Below are 18,734 nucleotides of genomic sequence, written 5' to 3' on the forward strand. Positions count from 1 at the left end.
CTTTTTCGATTTCCGCACAATGTTTAATCCCAACGACCGGGACACCATGGGGTCCCCACAACCGACCCATCTGAACCATTTCTAATAGCTGCTAGAAAGACAAAATCACCCTCGTTGGAACACCACCCTTTCCTCGATTACACACCTAACTCAGCACGTGCAGGGGTATGTTTGTAATTCCGTGTCCAGCTCCCTGCCATCTTTGACCTTTCCGTTGGGTATAAAAGCGCGGCTTTCAACCGACTTTCCCAATCTACGCATTCCTTCAGACGCGCTCTCTCTCTCTCTCTCTCTCTTTCTCTCTTCTTCTGTTCGTCGCATTCAAATTCATTCAAACTCTTCGCCCAGATCAACTGTAAGTAACGTCTGCTTTCTAATTTTTTTTTCTATTAATTTTAGCTTTAAATTTCTGAAAATTTATAATCCAAGAATTTCGTCGGATCGAACTCTGTTTTTCTGATTTTTTTCGAGATTAACGGAGCGGTAATTACCAAAATACAATACAAATTTCTGTTTTTTGTTTTTGTTTTTTAATTTTTAAGAAAAAAGTGGAAAAAAAATTGGCGTATTTAGTGATTCGTGTAAATATAGATAAAATGAGTAGCAGCAATTGTATTGGAATCTGTACCGTGAGGCCATGTTGTAGAATTCTCATGGGCTATGGCTATAGAGGTTCTTCAATTTTCGGTTCTGGGCAGCCGAAATTGAATAGAAAAGTTACTGGTAATTTGTCGAAATTGCGATCGAGAAGTCACGATCGTGGCTGTAGTTCTCAGATTGTAGGGTTCATGCGTGTAATTGATCCGAATCAGAGAGATTTTAGTGTTTTTGATTCGAATTGGGGGCGGTCTAGGGTTTATACGGCGAGTAGCCGTGTTGGTTGTGGTAGTGGTAGTAGTAGGAGAAGGTGTGTTTTGGTGATACCGAATGTAGCGTCGGATATTAAGAACCATTCAACCTCGGTGGAGACTCAGGTAAATGGGAAGAGCTCGTTCGAGAGTATTTACATTCAAGGTGGCTTGAATGTGAAACCTTTAGTGATAGAGAGGATCGAGACGGATCGTGGTGATTTAGTTAAGGACGAAGAGTCTAGGGTAGAGGTAAATAGCTCAAATGTAAATGTAAATGTAAATGTAGGTAATTCCAAGGGTTTGAATGACAATAAGATTGAGAGAGAGCTGTCTGATATTGAAAAGGAGGCCTGGAGGTTACTTCGAGATTCCGTTGTTAGTTACTGTGGGACTCCGGTGGGAACTCTTGCTGCTACTGATCCGGCTGACAAGACACCCCTCAATTACGATCAGGTCTTTATTCGAGATTTTGTCCCATCCGCACTCGCTTTCTTGCTCAATGGGGATGCGGAGATTGTCAAGAATTTTCTGCTTCACACTCTGCAGTTACAGGTAATGTCACAAGCTTTAACAGTTGCGTATAATGTTACATTAAATTCATTAGTTTTTTAATGTAATTAGTGGAATATACATTTTTCATGTTAATCATATGGTTCTGCCGTTTAAAATACTGTTTCTTTGTAATAACTAATACTTTTTATCCATAAGTTGGGCATTAGAGGAATTAATAACATTAACTAAGTTGATGTTGTAGAACTCAAATGGCATAACGAGAAATGTGCTTATTGAACTGTCTGATGTAAAATGAAGGAGTTTATATTCAACCAAGCATTTAAAAGCGCAAAGGTTTTTGTGAAATTGAATCAGCAAATGAATCTGGTATCATTGAGGTCACTGATCTGAATTCCTACACATTTCCTTTTGCCTTGAAAGTCTCTGATGACAAATCTAAGTTAGTTTTGTGCGTATGAACTATAATTTCAGACTAAGACTTTCAAACAACTCTTGGTGTTAACACGGTAATGCTCAGCCTGAGAGTCTAAAACAACTTTTAGTCCTGTTAAAACGGTAATGTTAATAATTATTCTTCTTCCCACAATATTTTTTTTCTAATGCTAATGCAACCTTGTTGCTAGAGTTTTAATATTGAGATTTTGTACATGATCTCATGGTTCCCTCCTATTAGCAGATTTAACTAGTTTAATTCTTCAATTGATACCCAATGACATCTGTGGTGATGTAAGAATAGAAATGGGCACGCTGTTCGAAATTCAAATATATTTTGGTGATCTGGTTCTGCATTGAGCATTGGCTCCCTTTTGTGACAGCTCGTCTGATTAATTCTTGTTTGGTCATATGTTAGAGCTGGGAGAAGACAGTGGACTGCCACAGCCCTGGGCAAGGGTTGATGCCGGCAAGCTTTAAAGTGAGGACTGTTCCTCTTGATGGAAACCCTGGAGCATTTGAGGAAGTTTTAGATCCTGATTTTGGTGAATCAGCAATCGGTCGTGTAGCACCTGTTGATTCAGGTAATTTAAAGTTAGTTGCTGGTTACCGTGACATATAAAGTACTAGTTCAGTTAGATTAGAGTTGCCGCGTAACGGAAAATTACTGGTGTTCAACTGCTGCCTATGTTTTTCTTGTTGTCCATTTTTGGGTTGGGATAACTGCTGCGTACTTGATGTTCAATAAACAAACCTTCTCGTTACATATTTGGGAGGAGGGGGGAAAGTTGGAGAGCATATTGACATTACAATCTTACACTTGGTATTGATAGTATCTGATTTATATTAGAATTACTTTGACAGGGTTGTGGTGGATTATCTTGTTGAGAGCTTATGGAAAGATCACAGGTGATTATGCATTGCAAGAAAGGGTGGAGTTCCAGACAGGCATAAGGCTGATTCTTAATCTGTGTTTAAAAAATGGATTTGACATGTTTCCGACCCTGTTGGTCACTGATGGGTCCTGTATGATTGATAGACGGATGGGTATTCATGGACATCCTCTTGAAATCCAAGTAAGTTTGAAAATGTACAAATGTTTTAGTTCCTTTATACATGTCATATCCTAGGCTTCTAGCTGGGTTCTCTTCTACATTGTTCCTTTCTATACAAGAGTCACACCATCGGTTGAGTCCAATATTTCTTAGGAGAAAACTGAACTCCTAACTGTCATAGTGTCCCCTCGGGGAACAGTGGCTTATAATGGTTAATTAATAAATAAGATAGAATACTAGCCCTCTGCTTGCCCCCTTATTTTGCTTGCTTCTCTGGTTTATACTTTACTTAACAAATCTGGTTATACAGGCTTTGTTTTATTCAGCTCTACGATGCTCCCGTGAAATGCTCATTGTCAATGACGGGACCAAAGATTTGGTGGCTGCAGTCAATAACCGACTTAGTGCACTCTCGTTTCATATCAGAGAGTATTATTGGGCGGATATGAAGAAGATTAATGAGATTTATCGTTACAAAACGGAGGAATATTCCACAGATGCCGTCAACAAATTCAATATCTATCCAGATCAAATTCCATCTTGGTTAGTTGATTGGATTCCTGAGGAAGGTGGTTACCTCATTGGCAATCTGCAACCTGCACATATGGATTTTAGGTTCTTCACTCTTGGAAATCTTTGGTCCATTGTATCATCCCTCGGTACCCAAAAACAGAATGAGGGCATCTTGAATTTGATTGAGGCCAAATGGGATGATTTCGTAGCTCAAATGCCCCTTAAAATTTGCTACCCTGCTCTGGAGTATGAAGAATGGCGAATAATTACTGGTGGTGACCCAAAAAACACGTGAGGCTCGCTAAATTTTATTCTCTTTGTTACTCATGTATACCTCATTGTTCTGCAAATCTTCTGACTACAAGCTCTTCTCCCGGTTGAATTTATTGCTTATGCACTTATTGTCTCCACTTGTAGGCCTTGGTCATATCATAATGGCGGATCTTGGCCAACCCTCCTGTGGCAGGTAATGTCATAAAAGTACTTTCTTTGAATTTTTCTGCTTTCTTTTTGGGTTTATTTTGCAAAGGTGGTCCAGAGGGTTATTCTGTGCACCTATCGATTGTCCTTGGTTTTATATATTCTGTATAGCATGTGCTGCAACCGATTATCTGATTTCTGTAACTGTGTCTTCTATAATTATCTTAGTTCACATTGGCTTGCATCAAGATGGGGAGGACAGAATTAGCGCGAAAGGCAGTAGCTTTGGCAGAGAAGAGGCTTTCTATGGATAACTGGCCCGAATACTATGACACAAAAAGCGGGAGATTTATAGGCAAGCAATCCCGGCTTCACCAGACATGGACAATTGCTGGTTACCTAACCTCGAAGATGCTTTTGGAGAACCCCGACAAGGCATCATTGTTGTTTTGGGAGGAGGATTATGAACTTCTGGAGACTTGCGTTTGTGCTCTCAATAAAACTAGTCGAAAGAAGTGTTCACGCTCTGCTGCAAAATCTCAGGTTGCGGTCTAGTGACAAGGATGTCTTTGTGCTCGGCGCTTGTGGGTAAGGCGGTGAGCGTGGGTAACTAACGAAACCCTGGAAGATGATTCAATCTAATATAATTGGCATTAGAATTTCTCTAACAGCCAGCAGGTGTGAAATGCATATTCTGTCGAACATTAATCGAACTACAGACTGATTGTAGTTAAAAGGCTGAGTTTTAGGAGAGCCTTTTAACTCATGTCTCATTGTATGTTGTTGAAATTTTACATGTATTACGTCGGTGAAAATGTAACCAATTTGAACGGCGTTTAGCCATTTACTTGATTTAGCAACTTAATTTTCTCGTTTAATTTTTACGCGTCGAAATTAGATTTTATCCGATCGAGTAGATTTCCTATTACCATGGCAATTATTAATATCTTTGCAAATCACATGAAAAATGAAACTTTTGAAAGAGGAAAAAATCCTTACCGGTATTGCAATTTTACAATAGTATTGCATTAAGACTTCAGATTTTTACAATGAACGGAGTTTATAGGAGTTGTTTTTTTTTTTTTTTTTCGAACCTAACTTGATTTAATATTTTGTATAAAAAACTTGATTCAACATTATTCAAATTTTATATGAAAAGTTGATTTTTAGCTTGAAACTTTAGGAAAGCTAAACATATAAAATTAAAAAAAAAATGATTTTCCAGACATTAGAGTGGTTTTTGTTTTGCTGATGAACATAGAGGAGGATTTTCTCTTCTGCTAATCTCTCTCCCCTTCTCTTCCCTCCTACTTAAACGGTTACGGTTAAGCTACGTCAACATCTCATATTGATTTTTTTATAGAGACAATAAGGCAAAAAACAATGTGAGAGGAAGGGAGGAAAAAAGATGGGAATATGAGGAGAGAGAATCCTACTCTGATGAACATCACAGCTTTCTATGTAATTTTAATTAGATTGGAGGATATAGTTAGGGTCCACTCACCTTCTGTAGGGGCACACTCCCACACTAGTTTTTACCTATTTCAATTATTTCCATATTTCCACAAACCTAGAAATTGATTTTGATGGTTTTGGGTTGGATTCTTCCGCCCACCTTATTCACATCAGTCTTAGGTCCTATATCTGTAACGATATTAACCTCACTCCAGTCAAGCGGGAAATTTTTTACCTGTAATTGTCGGTATAACATCTAAATATATATTATGTAGAACTTATTTCGTAATGTATTTGAATAATTCATCCGTATATTTTTTACAGATTAAATGATACCTATTTTAGAGTTTCTTTACACAACTGTATTTGTTCATTTTCTTCAACTACAAATTAATTTTTTAGTCATATTGTATTGGTCCAATATTTATATATGAATAGTGAATTAAAACCTGGACAACCGATCCTTGAAAAAAGTCACCGTGTGCCCTATATATATATATATATATATAGTCGTAAACTCACCGAGGATATATCTCAGTGATACATCAGAATCCCAACACATTGCCATATTTGAATTTTGAAGTGCAGATTAGTACGGTGCAGTCTGGTCCATGGAGTAGGGTAGGAGAGGAAAAACAATCTTGAGTAGGTTACCTACCAAAGATTATCATTCGATGCCATGTGCTGGACTCTTGCACCAAAATAAAATGGACCATGACCTGGACTCTGTACACAGAATCCCACTTGCATGCAACACAAATTTTCTCCCTAGTGGACATTATGGACCAAGAAAGATATTTCAACTTTTTTTTTTTGGAAAATAAACGAATACGTACACAGCTTGAAACCTAAGGTCTCGATCTCCACAATCATTTTCATGGTGGGGTTTCAATCTCAAATAATAGAGCATACATCGGCTCACATTCGCTATAAAAGTTTGATGTCTATCTTGCCTTTCAATTAAACAAAAGAAAAATGATATCGAAAAACACATTCACGACAAGAGTTTGATTCTTTATCTTGACTTTCTTCTTGTTAAAAAAAAAAGAAATAAATAAAGCCCGTAAATTTATTGAGCATAATTTTTTCTTTTCATTAATGACCTAATTAAGTACTAAACATTTCCCCCATTTATAGGTACAAAGTCTACTACTTTCACTATGAGTAAGAAAAACTGCATTCATGAAAAACAAGAAAGAAAGAGAGGAAAAAGTTATTGAGTGGAATAAGCTGCTTAACTTCAGAATTTTCACTATACTTTTTTGTTTTTTTTTTTGTTTTTTATTTTAATCTGTAACTTTTCATTGCTGCTCCTTAATCCATGAAGCATTCATCATTTGAAGAAATTCTGAAAAGATTAAGACGGTTTTCGCCGAGGCTTAGAGAGAACGTGGTTTTCTTGTACTCAGCCCAAGTGAAGGGTTTGTAGATCCGAGGCTTCTCCGGTGTGACCATTTCTGGAAGAGCACTTAAACATGCGTTTAGGGAGGGAGCTGCAAAATACGCCATTGACAATCTAGACTTTGATGAATTGGCTAAGGCTCTATGTCTAACGCTCACAAATCTTCCATTTGTCATGGCCTTCAAAATTAAGGGAAAAATTAGTTAAAACACAATTCAACTAAAACACATTAAGAACTTATACAAGTCTATTTGTCTCACCTCTATTATCGATATGATTCAGAAGTTCGTGTAAAAGTGTGTTAAAAACAGTTGTATTGATATCTATGAATCAACAAACTTCTTTATCACCTTTAAGAAATTTGTACTTGGAAAAGCATGAAGTCACTCAACCCAACAAGAAGCTTCAATTCTGTATGACAAGTTGTTTTCATTGCACTTTTATCCAACCAAAAAGAATATCTTGAGACGTGACTAATTAATGAGAACTTTTCTTAGGTTGAATTGGGTTCTTTAAGAAGGTATGGAAACCTACATTTAAATTTTTAAGAAGCATGACTACTCTTAAGCTAAGGTTTATCATTCTTCATGCCCTCTTTTGTTCTACGGATAGATACATTAGTTGTTCTACAACATATATATATCAAGGATGATACTATTTACACACTTACTTTTTTACCTCACACACACTTTTGTTAATTCTTGGTCATTGATCTTCTTTAATTTGATCTGATGACCGAAAATTAAAAGGGATGTGTGAAAAGTAAAAATAGGTGTATAGATATCAATATACTATATCAAACACAGCACGCGATGCCACTGTAAACTATTGATAAGTTGTAGGATTCACTTCCATCAGTGACTAACAACCACACAATACAATTGTCAATTATTGATGAACTGTGAGATTATCAAGGACTCACAATCAACCGCATGCTTTAACAACTTTCAAAACAGTCAAGATTTATCCCACAAAACTCATTTGCAAAGGAAGTACTAGGACTACCCTAAACAAGGGCAACCAACTCAAAGGGAACATAAAGGGACTAGGTGTGTTATTACTTTGATTTTTGGAAGTTTTAACGAAAATGTCGTGGTACTGTTCAGTTTAACGAAAAATCACATTTTTACACTAAAAAGTCAATCCTGGCACTATTCACTTCACCCTTTATGTTTTCCTTATCATTAAAATTTGAAATTTTCAAACTATTTTCATTGAATTTTTTTTTGGCTTTTCTTGGAGAAATTAAATTAAGTTGATAAGAAAATTCACCTTGTTTTTGTGAGGTAGTCCCAACACACCGTAAATGGCATGCGGTCCAACTAACGAAGCACTTTTCAGTTTCAATATGCTTCAAACATGGTTAGTCATCAATTACCCAATGGGCCAGCCTCCCTAACTAAAGTCACACTCTGATTGGTTAAGAACTGATATGCTGGGCCCTCACTTATGAGAAATTTTTAGTTGTAAAGAGAATATAAATGGTATACCATGTGTTTTAATAGAAATGGTGAAAATTTTTATTTTTAAGTTATTAACTTTTAAATACACATATTACATAATTGGTTTGGTGATACGTGATGTACCATCTGTGTACTGATTACATTGAAAAATCTTTTTTTACTTACCGATAATGCAAAAGCTACGTGCAGTCAAAATTGCATAGATTACTCAAAGTCAGTCTCAAAAGCTACGTGCAAAGCGCCCTAAATTCCCAAGTCAGACTCGATCAATTCAAAGTCTTCTTTTTTAAGATTGTGATTACCATGACACATGAATATCTAGAGAGAGAAAAACGAGAGAGAGAGAGAGAATAGACCAACCTGCAACACGTCACCCACATTAACCCAAAGGGCCGTGGGGTCAGAGGGCACAGGGACCCAAACCCCATCTTGTGGAGAGATTTGGAGGCCGCCCACGTCGTTGGATCTGAGGAGGGTGAGGATCTGAGGGTCAGAATGCTCCCCAAACCCTACCTTGCTGATGTCACTGCTGAAGGAGGAGGATGACGTGTCCTTATCCTCGCAGAAGTTCTGCTTGTTGTGCAGATGCGGGTAGTGATTGAGCCTGAAGACGGAGTCACTGTCGACACCCCTGATCAGCCTACTGAAGACTGATGTGTCAGGGACCCACAGTCCCTCACCAATCAGATCCAAAAGCTCACATGCCAAATCCCTTGCTGCTGCAATGTATCCACTCACTGCAGAACTGTTTAGACAATACCACTCATCAGGATATTCAGAACCCACAAACTAGCTTGCAACACTTTCGCTTGTTGCATGAAACCGACAGATCATGGAACAGATTCACCTCTATCATAGCGTTTTAGATTAGTAAAACACGACATTCTATAAGATTCTTTCGACATGACTTGATGCTAAGTACTAAGGACTGTTTCATGAAAGTTTATTTCACTCGAAAAATCATAGTAGTGTAAACTTGTTTTATGAAAGTTCATTTCCCGACTTGACACCAAATTTCCGTTACCTTTTCTTTCTTAGCTTGTTAGTAACACAAAGTCTAAAAATTAGTCACTTTCTAATCCCATCCAGATATTCTAACTACGATGTATAAAATAAAGATAACCAAGAAAATAGATAAAAACAGGCATCTAATATAACTTAAAATTTCTTTAGGAATTGGGTATGAAATATACACGATAATAACAGGTAAATATAAGGAGTTATACAAACAGTTATACGACAAGTTCTCCCTTAATTCTGGAAGCTGTTTTCTTCTCCTCTATTTATTTAATTATTTGAGTTCTTTTTCAACACCCAAATGAACTGCTTAATTATTAGTTATTTATTTATTTATATTTTATTTTATATGATATGATTAGGCGCTCTTGATGTGCCACTGCTTCTGACTTGTCATTCTGATTCCCCAATTTTCATTACAATAATGGAACAACAAATTTGTATTCCATCTTTCGCCTTTCCGACTTGCCAGTTCAGTAATGGAAAACATGCTAGCTCTCTAATTTGTGTACAATCTTGGTAATCGACAGAGAAGCAGAGGAGGAAGAGGAGTGAATGACTCAGTGAGTAAGTGTCACTGACAGCTTATCCCACCATCTAGGAGTCGAGAAGAGGTCCCTTTGTTCCCTTGTTTTTTTTAGTGTTTGTTTTGATTTTAACAAGTCACGTGAACAACCAAATGGTTTCTTCTATTTCTTACTTTTCACTTTAATTTTAATTTTGATTTTCCATATATATAAAATGGAGAAATTGTTATTAACATTCTAAATGGTTATTTACACTTTTTATTCTGTAGAAATTATTATAAAGTGTCATTGATCACTCTAAAAAATCATTGCTTTAAGATTTGTGTAAAAAAATGTATTTGAAATGAATTCGAATCATAAAATAAATTGGAAAATTAGGACATTATGAGAGAAAAACAAGATGAGGTTGTTAGATAAACTAAAATCATCAAGTTAGTTTGAATTTGAATCAACTTTGCAGCTGATCAGTTTATCTTCTTTTAAATTAGTTTATTGTGATAGAGATATGAGCAGGAGTAGGCTTAAAAAATCAAGGAATCCACATTTGCGACCAACAAAAAAAATAAAGTTAACCCAATAATAGTTAAACAGAATTGCGTAAAAAGAAAATATTTTTCTTTGAAAAAAAAAAAAAAACAAAGTAAATTGCTAGTTAATGAACAGTTCATCCCTAGACCTACACAAAATTGTTACCGGTTCCTGCGACCGTCTTTCATTTGATATATTCTAGCTAAATTTTACGGGTCATGTACCACCTACCTAAAGAAAAAGTAACTAAAAACCATAAAATGGAAACTCAATAATAACTACTGAAATAGCTAGAGAATCCTAGATATATACAATCATACATACAAGAGGAGGGTAAATAATAAAAATATAAAAACTAAAAACATGCAAAAATAAAAAATAAAAAATGTGAAAATTTGTAAAAACAACAAAATAAGAACAAGTACCTGAATTTTGTAGGCTCATTTGAGATAGTTTGGGATCTTTGAGCTATAGAAATTGGGTTTGTGTTGAAAATAAGGTACTCAACCTCTCCCATATCACCACTGAAGCCTATGTTCTTACAGCCATAGCCAAAGGGATCGGAAGGTCCTGCTCTTTGCTTCTCGGACACTGGTTTGGCAAAGAAGCTGAGGCTTTGCTCCTCCAATGTGGATATAATATCTTTTGGGACGCCATGGTTGATGACCTTGAAGAAACCATAGTCCTCACAAGCTTTGACAATGAGTTTTCTCACTTGAGACCTCTCGGCTGAGAGGTCTATGATGGGGAGATCAACGGCCTGGATCTTTTCGTTGCGAATTGGGTTTGGAGGTGCCACCACCATGGTTAATAATCTAAGAGATGTGGATGCAGAAAACTAAGAAGAGAAGATGGTGAATAACTAAGTGTATCTGTAGTGTTTTTGTGTGAGGACAAAAAAAAGAAAAAGAAAGAAGAGGGAGTTTTTTGTTCAAGGTAAGTTTGGAGAGGAAGTGAGATGTAATGGGGTATTTATGAGAGAGAGAGAGAGAGAGAAGAGAGAGAGAGAGAGAGAGAGAGAGGATCTATGCAAGCGGCTGGGGATTATCCTTAAACAAAAGGATTACTTGGGGATTCAGGAACCATAGACTTTTGGGTGAAGTACAACCAGCAAATTTCTCTGGTCGTTTACACCTAGCAAATTCCTGTCACACAAGAAGGTTAACTTAAGTTACTTATTGTGCACTCTTCCTTGACTAGGTTTTCTTTTTTTTCTTTTTTTTTTTAATTTAATTTATTAGGTTGGGTAATGCTAAGAAGATTATATTTGTAGATAAAATTTTGGAAACTAAAAGACATAGAAGTTAATGATTGGTTTATTACTTAAACGTTGATAAACACGCTCATTCCTAGTAGTGATATATCATTTAGTTTACATATATTGTCTCGAAATTTAATCTCCATAGCATTATCCTATTCGGTTTGTAGGATCAATTTTACTCAGGTATTAAATATGATTCACAACAAACATGAGAATGTATATTATGCATCATAATATTGAAAGCGTGATCATCTTTTTTTAGTCAAAGAGAAATAATCTAATGATCTCTAATTATGAACTTTTATAGGGTGGTGCTATCTACACACTTAATTTTACTTCTCATACATCACTCTCAATTTCGGCCGTTGAATTGTGTGAATTGAAGAATTTAATTGCTCTTTTTATATGAACGTGTAGGTGTCTAATTTTGCGTTTATTGATAGTTTTGGTTTAAAAATCTAAAAGCTGACAATTTGATTGCTCTATACACATTTTCCTCTTCTTTCTCCTTTTTGTGGATGTCTTGATTTCTTACTTAAATTGCATGAATTCTGGTGTGCATCTATTATATGGTCAAGATATTTTATTAATATTCAAATCAGGAGGCTCGGTCGTGTAAGAGGCGCGGGCGGTGCTCAAAACAAAATGAACAATTCAACTTTCTACTTTCTACTACAATATTCCACTTTAAATCACATTATTGTTAGTTTATTGTGAAGTTTAAGTCACTCCTCCACCTCTTTAGTGTAGAAAATATCATTTATTAAAAAGAAAGTAGAGTTTTTGACCTATAATAACCCAAATACATTTTGGGGGGAGGGGGGGGGGTGGGAAATAGATACATAAAAGCCCAACCCAATTAAATAAACTAAAACGGGAATCCAAATCCCTAATTTTCGACTGCGGAAAGCAGCGTTCGCCGCCGTCACCGCCACGAAAGCCTTACTAGTAGCAACACTAGAGAAAAGGACCGAGCGGTGAAAATGAACAAAACATTGCAGCACAAAAGTACCAAACCCACAACAAGAAGCACACCACATCCAGATTTCTTCACCAAATACGCAGAACCAAAAGATAGTCACCAGATCTAAATCCCATTCACGAATCCTAGCAAATATATACAAACACAGTAACACATGGATAGAAGGTGATGCTAAGGGGGTATGTAAAATACCCTTACTTCGGCCAAAGTCGCATTACACTTGGCCTCAATGGAAATCCGGCAAGCGTTTTTTTTGGGGGGGGGGGGGGGGCAGTGAAGGAGGGAAATAAAGCTGGCAACCATATTTGGTCCGGAGTTTGCATATCAGAGCAAAGGATGGGGTGAGGATGATTTATGGGGAAGAGATGGAGTTTGGGTTTGGAAAAGAACTACTAGGGGAGAGGGATGGGTGGAGAGGCAGGGCATGAAATCAGAAAGTGAGACAAACTCATAGAAATTTTTTAGACAAGGCTCAAGGAAACTGATGAGTCGATTTCATATTATATATTTTACCCTATTCTTAGTATATTTTGGTAATTATTTTGGTAGAATTTTGATACTTTGTTTTATATTTTCAATGTAGGACATTCGACTTCCTTTGAAGCAAAAAGTGATCAAACGGGTGAATTTTGGAGTGATTCCAATTGGAGGATGTTTGTGGGTCTTTCAAGATGATTTTATCAAAATTCTAGTTTTTTCTACCAAGTCGTTTGACCGTGACGATGAAATTAAGGCTCAGCGCGCAGCTTTCCCAGATTGACATTTTTGGACGTTTTGAGTATTTTGGAGGTCAATATGGCACATTTTGAGGAAGATTCCTTCTGAGGATTTGTACGGGATGTCTTCAACTTTTCAAAGAGACCTTTTAGGACCAATTTGTAGTTGATTTGATCAGTCAAAAGACTAATTTTCTGAGAACTCCGAATTTTAGTTCAAATAGGAAACCTTTTTATTTTATGTTTTATGATTTAATTATGTTTCCTAGTTTTATTCTAAGACCTTTTCAAAGTAGGGTTTTATTTTATAGTAGTATAAATAAGACTTTTAGCCATTAGAAGAAGAGGAGAACGCAACATTGGGGGGAATGTACGTGGAGAATTTAGCTAGGCTTTGACACTTTGTATTTTGAAGGTGTTTTCTATCCTTTTTCTATTTCAATAAATTCCTTTTTTTTTATGGTTGCTACTAGCTAATTTTTGTTTGCTAGGGCGATGCCTTGAGCCTTAGCATGAATATGTAGTTTTTATTTAATTGCTTATAATATTATGCATGCATGCTTTGAATTATTAATCAATGTGCTTTAAACTGTCTCTATATCTTAATGCTTAGCTACCATTATGATGTTTAGATAAGTAATTGGATGCAATTCGGTTGGAATACCACCGGGGGATTGAGTATTGCTTCTTGTGGTTGATAGTTGTAATTTCACCTAGGATGAATACCATGTCTTAGGGGTTGCATGATTTTTCAAAGGGTTTTCACAAAGCGTAATGAATCATGCATGTTTATATTTGATCTGAATACCACGGACGGATTGCATGTTTGATATACGTTCTAACTTGAATACCACGAGTAGAATATGCATTAGGAAAACCTAACCTTCAAAGTTGCATGGGTAATTCATAAGTAATTGATAAATCTACATAGGATTGTTAAGGGGACGGCGGAACCCTAGGCTTTTTCAATTTGGTTTTCAAAACTATTTTCTTTTGTTTTCTTTACTTTTCCTATTTATTTAATTGTTCTTAATTAAATTCGTTTTTAATATTTTAGGTCATAAAATCAACATTTTCCAATCTTTGTTTTCAAATAATTAGCTAAGAATTAGTTTATATAAATTATTCATTCAATTCCTGTGGAAAACGACCTTGCTTGAGCCCTTTATACTACAACTACCTTGTTCTCTTGCAAGTATTTTTAAGTGTTTTTATCCCTACTTTTGCAGGTGGTAAAAATACCTATCAGAAACTAAGAAAAATCTCAGGAAAAAATTGAAAAAGAGAGAAGAGGATTAGGAAAAAGAGAGAAAGAAGAGAACAAAGAACTTGGACAAGGATAACCACTAGCACCCAAGCCATAGGTTAGGGCCAGCGGCAAAGAAGTTTGCAAGGTTGAAAAACAAGAGAGAGAGTCTAATGCGTTTTCTGTTGCTAGGACGTCAAACTTTCCTTTCAGACGTAATGTCTTCATTTTTCCACACACATGGAACTGATTTCTCTTTATATTTCTGTGGCCTACATGATATTGTCTAAGTATACTATAGTCGATTTAATAAATATTGTTTGGAAACAATCTTAGGTCAATTCATGAGATTTGATTTCTTATTTTAATATAGTGATGGATGGTAATTAATTATATGATTCATTATTAGGAAACGTGTTTCTCTTTGCTTATAATAATGCACATACCTATCTAATGTGTACATTAATAAATAAAAAACACGTATTAGAGTTTAAATGTGCAAACAAGTCTAGAGAAAGAAACCTAGTTTTCTCCACACCAGCACCTCATCTACAGATTGATCAAGATAAAGATTGTAGATGACATTTAACAGTTAATTATTAAAGAATGTGATTCATGCTTTCCACATTCGTTTGTGAAAATCATGGAGTTCATGATCTTGGCTCATGAGTTAGGTCTTATAGCTTTACCAATTTAAGTCATCTCCCTCCCATGTGTGTTCGTGATCTTTTCGATTTTGCACACCTTTTTGTATAATTTGATTTTGATCTTATAACCATCGACGCGTTTTAGCAATGCCTTTAATTAGAAATAAAAAATAAACAAAACTAAAAATACACCACCTTTAAATATTGTTGACTATTTTATTGATGCATTTACAGATAATATCTACGAGAAAACTTTTATACTACGATGTTATGTTCACATTCTCATTATTTCACTCGTCGTATGACATATTATGTATCACTTAATATGTGTAGGGATATGAACATATTTCTCCCGTGTAGGTAAGTTATTCTAGAAGTCGAGGGTTTGATGAGCTAGGTTTACATGAGCATGACATTCCACAGATTGTGATCATCAAACTCAACATTTTGTTGGGTAACAATTCTTACCCGAAAGGTACCAACCTCAGCTCATATATAGATCCTACGTCCAATCGTATCGTACGTGATAAAGACAGTACTAATGGATGGTGTTTGTCCGTATTTGTGGTAATTCACTCATCTTTAATTGGCCATGACAATTTGGTATGATCTAGTTTTTCTGGGGTTTTGATTTGGGTTCAAGGAATCTCATGATTCATCATTCATCCACTGTTGGTCATATCTGAGTAGAGATGGAATATCAATTTCTTGCAGTATTAAATTTTGTATTTTGTGTTTTATCATAGAGAATAGAGAATAATGGTAACTTTAGTTACTCTCATACATTCATTACTGTGAAAGCTCCAGAATTAAAGTGCACAGAGCCGATATGTACGTGGTCAGTGGTTGATTAGGAATTTAGTCGTGATTATAGTCGAAAATTTTGGATGAGTTTTCAACAAATCAAATTATAATCGGTTTGTTGTTTTAAATTTGAAAAATGTTAATAAGCCACATTATCATATCACATCTCTAATATAAGAGACTTACTTGAAAAAAAATTAAAAGATGAATTGTACTCCTTTTTCTGAAAAATTATAGTTTCGTATGTATCAGAACACAACAAGCGATATAACACAGCATGCGCTAACCAATGCGCATTTTTAAACATGAGTGAAAGTTTATAGCATGTGAATGTATTACAATATCGCATGAAGTGGTCACAAATTTCTCATTACGTATTAATCTAAAATTCATTGGATTATATATGCACCAATGCCAATCCAAACAATGATCGTATTAGATTAGATTTGTATTTTAGAGAGAGAGAGAGAGAGAGAGAGTAATGATCGGTATGAAGTGGTCACAAATTTGGCATTCTTATTTGCCAAAAAAGGTATGGCCTTCTTACATACGTGGTAGAGAAAGTTCTTTGTTTTTATTAAGGGCCAATTTGGAACTACCATGCTTTAAAAAAATGTTTTTGTTATACTTTAAGAATGATCAGTTGGAGAATAAAGCGGTTAAGTGTTTTTTGATAACTGTATTTTATAAGTGTTGTGAGTATGAAAAGCAATGAAAAAACGTGTGATCAATTTTAATGTAAAAGTGATAATTGTATATAATGACAAAAATAGATATGATAGTGTAGGTGATGATGACGACAACGGCGGCAAGGGCAATGGTTGTGATGGTGGTGGTGGTGGTGGTGATGGTGCCAAAAAAGGGGTGTGGTGGTGATGGCAACAATGGTGATCGTACTGACAATGGTCGTGTAACTTTGTTCTTCAATGAAAAAATGTGTCTAGAAGGATCAATAATGTCATTTTTAAAATTAATAGGCGTACTACAAGAATTAAAAGTACTCGTTAAAGGCTCAACTCCGCTTTTTACTAAAACAGTTTTTAAAATAATCATGATATTTTATTTTAACAAACATTTTTTTATTGCTTAATTTAAATGAAGCAATTTTTGGTAGAACAAAGCAATACCGAACTTGGCCAAAGAATGAATCTTTTGATTTCTTAAAGTTCATAGTAGCTTCTCTAGCTAGGTGAGTACGGTTAGCAAATCATTATCCATCTGTAGTTATAGGCATAATATGAAGTTGTTAACATGAAGCATCAAACACATCCTAATTAGTACATTAATTACTTTATATAACTTGATGTGGCCACGCCAATATACACATTACAAGGTTAAGATGTTTACTATTAAGAAAAGGAAAGTCACTATACAATAAAGAAAAAGTCTTCACGATAATGTTTATCGTCACGAGCTTCACATACAAAATTGATTGATGAGTCGCTTCATAAGTTTCATAAATCAACGGATATAGGTGGTTTCCGAATAACCAAGTGATTTAGCCTTAGCATTCTCTCATTGTCGAGTCACATCACGAGCGATATGTTCAAATTCAGAGGATTATTCTCTTCGAATGCCACTTAGTACTATGATCTAATGATATTATTTTTTTCTACTTATAAGTGAGAGGGGTTCGATTCTTACTATATGCAATTTTGAATCACATTATTACTAACTCATTATTAGGCTTAACTCACTCCACAACCCTCTTAGTATCGTTTGTTCAAAAAAGATCATCTCCGGATCAATCCTATAAGAATCTTTTGATCTCACCCGTTGATACAAATCCAATAGCTGAATTAATTTCACGTCTTTCTCTTTCTTTTCGCAGCTATCTCTTCCCCTTCCTCTCTTTCCCCTCAACAATTCAAGGGTGAAGCCTTATATAACTTAATGTTTCGGGGGGTTAACATAAGAAACAAAGATTAATATATATATATATATATATATATATATAAAAGACCCGAACCATCTATTTTTTAAATTGCATCTCTTAGATTATCTTTGCAAAATATCAACCAAATCGAAAATATTTGATATATCTAATTGAGTTTAAAGAAATTAACGAATATTTTATTCTATAAGAAACAATGAAATTTCATTATGATAATTGAATAAGCAAATGGTTTCGGATTAAATTGAATTTTTGTAAAGATGATCTATGAATCAGGACTTACGAAATAGATGATTCGGATCGTTGAAATTCGATGTAGAGTGAATCCCACAACTAATCTCTATTTTTTGAAAAAAAATAGGATTCGCTTCTCTTAAAGGGTGTGTGTGTGTGTATATATATCAATATATATATATATATATATATCCCGTACTTAATGAAAGGCCATAACCTTAACTAAAAGCTACCCATCTTCACATTTGTGCTTATATAATTCTTTGAACTTAAACTAATATATTGAACTTTTAATATAAACTAATATAATTTTACAATTAATTTACAATTAGTCCTCACAAATCCTCAAAATGAGGACCTGAGAGCAGGACTGACATTATATCTACGAATTAAAATGGATAAAAATAGTGGTGAGGGAGTCGGGGTTACTTGTGGTCTATGCATAACTCTGCCAATATGTACAATGCTGATTCATTGATTCAACAGTAGAATAGCAGTGTTAATCTGCAGTCCCATGCAGTCGTCAACGCCACATGCACTGACCTCGATAGTCCGATACCTACTTATTAAATTGGAAGCCCTACTCAATGTCTCAATCCAACTCTTCTTCAAGTTATTATTTTCTTTTGTGTTTGATTTAGACGCTTGTTGAATATGATTTAATAATTTTATTGTTTCCATGATATACGGATATTGTTGACCTCACGTCCTGTTATTATATAATTTATTTCTATATTTTTAATTACACAATAATATAATTTAATGTGAACATAA

General features: G+C 35.2%; 2 protein-coding genes across 2 annotated transcripts; one reads left to right on the forward strand and one right to left on the reverse strand.

The window, feature by feature from the left end:
- Positions 1-268: 268 nt before the first annotated feature.
- LOC137731114 (alkaline/neutral invertase A, mitochondrial-like) lies at positions 269-4,662 on the forward strand. Its single transcript, XM_068470205.1, has 6 exons — positions 269-1,403; positions 2,215-2,380; positions 2,661-2,872; positions 3,162-3,655; positions 3,782-3,830; positions 4,013-4,662. Exons 1-6 carry the CDS (start codon positions 597-599, stop codon positions 4,337-4,339), a joined length of 2,055 nt encoding a protein of 684 aa, XP_068326306.1. The 5' UTR covers positions 269-596; the 3' UTR covers positions 4,340-4,662.
- Positions 4,663-5,316: 654 nt separating this feature from the next.
- On the reverse strand, positions 5,317-11,124 carry LOC137732244 (gibberellin 2-beta-dioxygenase 2-like). The gene is made up of 3 exons (XM_068471545.1): positions 10,602-11,124; positions 8,465-8,849; positions 5,317-6,820 (listed from the first exon to the last, which is right to left on the reverse strand). The coding sequence occupies exons 1-3, from the start codon at positions 10,979-10,981 to the stop codon at positions 6,554-6,556; spliced, it is 1,032 nt and encodes a 343-aa protein (XP_068327646.1). The 5' UTR covers positions 10,982-11,124; the 3' UTR covers positions 5,317-6,553.
- Between the last annotated feature and the right edge of the window lie 7,610 nt (positions 11,125-18,734).

This window comes from Pyrus communis, chromosome 4, assembly GCF_963583255.1.
Source record: "Pyrus communis chromosome 4, drPyrComm1.1, whole genome shotgun sequence".
NCBI lineage: Eukaryota > Viridiplantae > Streptophyta > Magnoliopsida > Rosales > Rosaceae > Pyrus > Pyrus communis.